General features: G+C 43.1%; 1 protein-coding gene across 1 annotated transcript in view; it reads right to left on the bottom strand.

Annotated features, from left to right (window-relative positions):
• The window catches only part of SRP72 (signal recognition particle 72), a 43,767-nt gene that overhangs the window by 29,422 nt on the left and 7,614 nt on the right, over window positions 1-6,731 (bottom strand). The window contains exons 3-8 of the mRNA XM_019522300.1: window positions 5,115-5,238; window positions 4,129-4,272; window positions 2,663-2,774; window positions 2,097-2,128; window positions 1,326-1,450; window positions 1,183-1,240 (exon numbers count right to left, since the gene is read on the bottom strand). Of these exons, the coding sequence (XP_019377845.1) occupies window positions 1,183-1,240; window positions 1,326-1,450; window positions 2,097-2,128; window positions 2,663-2,774; window positions 4,129-4,272; window positions 5,115-5,238 (595 nt within the window). The remainder of the gene's footprint in view (window positions 1-1,182; window positions 1,241-1,325; window positions 1,451-2,096; window positions 2,129-2,662; window positions 2,775-4,128; window positions 4,273-5,114; window positions 5,239-6,731) is intronic.

Below are 6,731 nucleotides of genomic sequence, written 5' to 3'. Positions count from 1 at the left end.
CCCCCCCCCCCCAGTAAGGGAGGGAGGGAGTGGGGCAGGCACTGCACAGCCAAGGCAGGGTGCAAGACAGAACCATGGGCGACTCCCCACCACTGCATGCACCCACAGAGGAGGCATGTGCCCCCTGGATTTGTTTGTGGAGTGAGGGCGAGCTGCCTACTGTGGGCTCCAGCTGGGCAGCACCTGCCCCTACCCCAGCTCCACTCTTTACCTCACTGTGCAGGTCTCAATCTGCACCCCCCAACCACACCCCTTCCCTCCCCCACATGCATGCATGCAGCACTTAATCAGCAAGATTATCACCTACACTGGCCAAAAACAGCCAACTGCCAATAACGTCAATTTTCCTTTTATCAGTGCTGATCCAATACGGACCAATATATTGATGCTCCTCTAATAACAACATTACAAATTTCATCACTAACCAAAGTACTCAAAGAAGGGACAAACATTATCTACGACCTGCATCCTCTACTGCGAGTGACACCTGCCTCTGGAAAAAGCACTGTCAAGCTGACTCTGCTGGGTACGCTCTGTTACACTGCTGAGGTTTTTAGGAGTTTCAAAATAAAAACCAGCAGATTTCTGACACAATTATAGATTGCCAAGCAAACATTTTAAAAATTACAATAATGTGAGACTTGGCAAGAATGCAAATCTCAAATGCTATCTGCATAAGATTTCATATAAAAGTCTTTACAGATGCGCAAGTAATTTTCATTTTAGTCATTCACTTGGATTTAACAGTAGCACAAAGGCCTCATGTCCACAATGTGCCTGCACAATGCTTACAGCCAGCTATGGAAGTCCAAACATACCATACCTAAATGCAACCACTGACATTTCTCCAACTGACTCAATCATGTAACTGAAAAATACATGCATACGCTTGCACACTCCAGTTTTATAAGTTTGAAATCCTGCAAATGTGAGCCATCACACTGACTTCAGATGCATACGTATGCAAATTTATGTAGTTAAATTTTTACAGGATTGAGACCCTTGGCACTAAAAATAATGGAAAGATTAGGGCAGTAATGTAAACAGAATTACTTATAAGCTAGCATAGTTCTTTCACTTCTAAATGTCAGTGGAAACTCTGGGTGTAATGACTGCAGAATTCTGTGTTCATTCAGCTTTCTGAAGCATTTTTGCAAAGAAATAAGATAGGACATTCTATACCTTGTTAATAGTAATGATGTTATTTGCAATTACAGCAAGCAATCCCACATCTGTTGGCCTGCAGACAAATGAGAAAACACACAGCTGTTATGCAGTAACCTCATCCCATGTGAATGGAGAGCTCATTTTAATAAAGCCCTTACTTTAATTTGATTATTTGATTGTAAAGCTGTAGAGCATCTTCTGTGCGACCCTGCAGTTGCATAATATAAGCCATCTGACCGTGAATAATAGCCAGTTCAGCCTCAATGTCTTCCTCAGTCACATCCTGAAGGGGGAGAAAAAAAAAATCAAGGCAAAACCACGTGAAATCTCTTTTCTTACACTACCTGGTTCCAGCATTTTGCAGAAAGGTGTTTACAACATATTTTTGGCAGCATCACTAGTTTCAATCCCCACCACTACAGAGATAACCTGCAAGTCAGTCACAACATGATTTAAAAAATGCAAAGTTTAAAATCACAATACAAAAAGAAAAAGTTTACCAGATATAACAGCAGAAAAGTCACCCTTAAACCAGAGTGCTTAATCTGCTAGGTAGTAGGCACCGACTGCGACGTGCTAATTTTGAATCATGACTTATGGGCTCAATTCCTCACCATCTTTCAGTTTGCAATCATTCTTACCAGCACAGAGCAGGTGTGTCAGATTGATGTGCTACACACCCAGAGGGCCCTTGGCTAAGTGACCACACAAGAATTGAGGCAAAGAAAATAATTAATCTCCAAGAATGAGCATTTCAGCACTATGCAGAATTACAACTCAGACACCAAGGGTGGTATTAGAAGGGCAATACAGGCAGCAGGGAGGACTATTGATGCACAAAATATCATATGGGAACTTAACAAGAAATCACACGACAAATCACCAAATGCTTTGAAAATGCAAATGATTCAGATCATTATCAAACTTACAGAGTCTTCTGAGAGCGACTGGCGACACAGATCTAGAAGAAACATTTAAAGGGCAAGTTCAGGAAAAGTCCATTCTTTAGCCTCCTGGCTTTTGGCTTTTTCAATATGAAAGAAGGGCCTGTTATGTGCTCCTTGTGGATATTAAGTACAAGGCTCTACCAATTTTTAGGCTTATGTTTTTAATGCCAGAAAAAAAGGAATTACTTTATTCTTATCTTTGTCCTACATAAATCAAGTCAGAGAACATACCAAGTATGCAGAAGACAACTCCTCCTGACAACCAATACTTAATGAGTTTACTATTATTATTCTTTCCCTGTTTACCTTTAAAGCTGCATCTGTCCAGCCTTAAGAACTGGCTAAAGAAACTGGGTTGTATTAAAGGAATGGTGCATGTTACAACTCCCAAACATTCTGGGCAAACGCTCCCAGGGAATTGTAGTGGGAAGGCCTAAAGCAGGCCAACTCTGTTTTCCACTTTTGACCAGGACTCAATTCCGTGTTCCCTCTCTCCAAATGTGCACACATGCAGCAAATGACAACACACTCTTTCCCCATGTCTTTACCTTCTGCTTTCTGTAGTTTTTTCATTGCCTCATTCAGCTTGCCTTGCCCAATCAATGCACATGCAGCATTGTAACACAGTTCATAGGTAGCTTCTTGGAGACCCAAATCTTCCTGGCATGGAGCAAATGCAGGTGGTTAAATGCTTGAAAAACAGATTTTTCACATCAGAAGTCAGATTAGAAAAATGTACATGGCTTCATGAGTCCAACACCTAAAAGCAATATAGGGCTTGCAAAGGGTTTTTCCTTTGATAGAGAGATTAGTAAAATTTCCCTGGGCATAAGTAGACTTTGCAGAATTATTACTAAGTCAATTCTCACACACAGGCAATTCTGTCACTGCACTGTCTGGGAAAGTCACTGTAAATTGACTTCCACAGGTAAGACATCCTGTTGCACTTGCTTAAGCTTTAATGGATACAATCAAACAGAAACCAAACAGTGCCATTTATCTGCTGCAGCTAATGGGAACACCACACAGATATACAGTTCCTAGCCAATTCCTCATCAAGAATAACAGAGGCGGGCAAAGACAGAGCACCGCTTCCCAGGAGCGGGGTGTTGGGGGGTGAGGGGTGGAAGAGTTTGTCCCACCATCCCCTTCGTCCTCCTCCGCCAGCACCCTACACCACCACTGCCTCCAGCACTGCTAGCCTCGCCCACACGCCTGCTCTGTCCCTGCCATCATGGCAGTGCTGCGCTGCCTCCAAGGAGCAGGGCTGGGGGGAGGGGCCAGGCCAGCAGTGCTGGCCTCGCCCTCCTGCTCTATCCTCTGTCCCCACAGTCATGGCAGCCCTCTGCACTTTGATGAGTTGTTTCACTAACCAGAGTGCTTCAAGAGCATTACAGACAGACAGACTAAGCCCTTTATTATATAAGAATGGGAGTATCTAATGGAATGTAGCCACTGGCAGGAAGGTGACTAGTTAAGTCTGAGTCATGTGAGCAGAGTTAGAATCTTGACACAGCATGAATTTGTTCAACAGCCTCTGAACCACAAAAAGTGATCTCATGACTGATTTTCAACACACCCAGAGGTCACCAACATCCTCCAGAATATGCTCTCATGAAATAGGAAGCCTCCAGGAAAAACAGAAGTCAGCTGATGCCACTGATGCTGCTTACTGGATTTTAGCCAAGAAAACTGTGGAAGACAAGTGACAACAGCCCCAGAAGGAAGAGTGCAGTTAGCTAGCAGCAACAGTGCCCTCACCCTACCTTACCTGTGGCAAATTAAAGGGTGTTTTTAATGTTGTGGACACTAGGCCTGGTAGTCGTAGGTGAGGTCTGTTCCCATAGCTTTTAAGAATTAGTTAGACAGACACTTGTCTAGGATGGTTTACAGAGGGAGAATACTGCCAACCCGACAAGCCTCACAAAGCACCTTCAGAGGGGCTACGTCAGGGACACAACTAGAGGGGAGAGGGACCACTCTCTCACACCAGTACAAACACACACTTACTTACTGGCACCACTTTCTCCCAGGTGCTCTGGGCTGCAACCACTGCAGAAAGGTTGGTTTTCCTTTCTTCCTCATAGTCATCTTGGGAGTTACGGATAAGATCCCGATACACAGCCGAGCAGTCGTCATAGTGCTCCAACCTATACAACTGAGGACAGAAGGAAATTGGTTTGAGTACCAGACACCTGAACAAGTACCACAAGGAAGATCTGAAAAGTATACTCATGAAAAAATCAAGCTAGCTTTATTTTCCATTTTATTCTTTCCTAACATTCTAAGTCAGATTCTTCAGGGGTAGATTCGATTAGATTAGATTGTCACTTTCAGGCATTTTTTCTAGTAAAAAAATGTTGCTTCCTCAGGTTTGGATGGTTCTGAGTTACCAGGGAAACAAAAGGAAGAACAGTTCCTTCCTTTTTTTCAGTTCCAACACTGAGCACCTCATCCTGATGCCTCATCTCAAGAGATGTGTGTAGAAACAAATAAAAGACTAGGTCAAGGAAGAAAAGCTGATCTGGCTCACACAGGGAAAAGGAAATGATTCTTCTGGTACTCTGCTTCTCCCCAAGACCAGATTGGAGTGATGTCAGGGGGCAAACAGTGACAGTCAACTTTGGGCCACTTGATTTGGTGTCTGCTAGAAAGCTACCCTGTCCTCTGAAACAGTGAAACCAGATCCCTTTGAGCTGAAGTAAAAATGGAAGACCAGGAAGAAAACTTATGGGGCTACCTATGCAAAAATAATGCCTGCTGCCCAAGCAGGGGGCCAGGCTTTCCAAGCCAACTAAAGCAGGGCTGACATTTTAATCCCCACTGAAGTCAGAGGGAGCTCTGGCATTGAACTGACCAGGGCCAAAACATAAAGCACAGCCTTTAAAGTTACAGCTGCAAGGAAGGAAAGCACATCTACAGTTTCTTTATGCCTCTCAGTACAGATGTATCAGTCTAACCATCATGAACTGTATGCACTGTTTTCAAAGCCATAATTACCACTTGTCCATAAAGCTCCTTCAGTTTGTCTGTCTGCTGGCTGGCACTCTGAATGGTTTTCAGGGCATTTTCAATTCTGTTCAGCCTGTATTCGCAGTAGGCCTTCTCAAAGGCAATGGTGTCACTGCAAAGATAACAAGGCAGGGTCATGAATGCACTCATTCCATCTCACTCCTCGGGAGACGCATGAACCCTTACTGAACCATCCACAATTATTCATGAAAGGCTGCTACATTCCAAGAGGAAAAGAACAACACATGCAGGTACTAAATGATTCAGTAACTAAGCATCTATCTTTTGAGCACTGATGACCTGAAACTAGAGAAAAATATGCAAGCCCTCCTTTTCTCCCCATGCAAAGAGTAACCTGAGAAGACACAGCTCAGAAGCTCAGCCCACCCAGATTCCCACTCCATGCTGGCAAGTTTCCCAAGGCCATGCAGATTTCCTGTTTAGTTTTTGAAGAGCATTCATTTCCAAGGCAGACCAATGAAAAGCTGCACAAATAGCCATTTAAAGGCAGGCATATGTTGATGCATCAAAGTATACCTGTAGCCAAAAGCACACCTGTTCAACTCTAGATAAAAAAGAAAATATGAGGCATGCAATCTCTTGTGAACTACAAACTGCTACCTCTGAAGTTAGGTAATAGAAACAAAATAGCAGAACTGGTAAAATTGTTAGGCTAAATGATATTTCACAGGGCTGACCCCAATAAGCCTAAAGACATACTGACAGGAAACAGTTCTTATTTTATACAAGCTTGGTGCACATTTCCCCTGCTAACCCCAACATGACTGCTCAAGCTAAATAAAAATATAAAACTAAAAAAAGCAAAACTATGTGAACTTAATAGATACTGAAAGCACACACTTCATGGCTCATCTGTTGGCAATTTCCAAGCACAGGGTTCATATTTAAAAAAAATTTCTGAACACTGTAATCATACTGGAGCAAAGATGGGAATATAAGAAAGGAATGAGTCATAGGAGTAACACATGCTCTTAGTCATGAGAAGACAGAGCATTAGCCATGATAGGTGCCTCAGTTGCAACAGCGAGAACTCTCCTTGCTGAGGAGAATATATGCGACAAGACCAGCAGCTGGGCAAAAAGTGTTTCATGTAGAAAAAGCTTCAGTTAACAGACCTTAGTTACTCTCCCCCACTATACATTTTTATGCAAGGCTAAAGAAACTGGGTTGTTATTTAACTTGCAAGTATTCAGAGAAGAATGGAATTCATGAACGGATTCAGGAAGGTCTGATATTTGCAGCTGAAATAAGAAAATATCCGAATTATTTTGAGATGACTGCAGCTACTACAATATGCTCCATTCTATGCTCCTACTGTCCCCAGGTAAGTCTCATTTCCCCACAGGGAAGCAACCTGTGGATGCACCACAGATGTCTTGCTATTGAGTTTGTATTTAGCACTGTTCACATTCATCACTGTTCAAATATTAGCACTTTCCAACATCCCTGTCAGGGAGACAGGCAGGGAAGCAAGCATTTCAGTCACCATGTCACAACTGGCAAGTCTGAGATGCCGAGGGACATGGCCTTCAATCCTGCAAATGCCTACATGGTAAATGTCCCTTACACGAGCACCTGCTCCAC

This window comes from Gavialis gangeticus, unplaced genomic scaffold (assembly GCF_001723915.1).
Source record: "Gavialis gangeticus isolate Ggan-Ray unplaced genomic scaffold, GavGan_comp1, whole genome shotgun sequence".
Lineage (NCBI taxonomy): Eukaryota > Metazoa > Chordata > Crocodylia > Gavialidae > Gavialis > Gavialis gangeticus.
The sequence above is the reverse complement of the archived record's forward strand: the minus strand, read 5'-3'. Positions and strand labels throughout refer to the sequence as shown.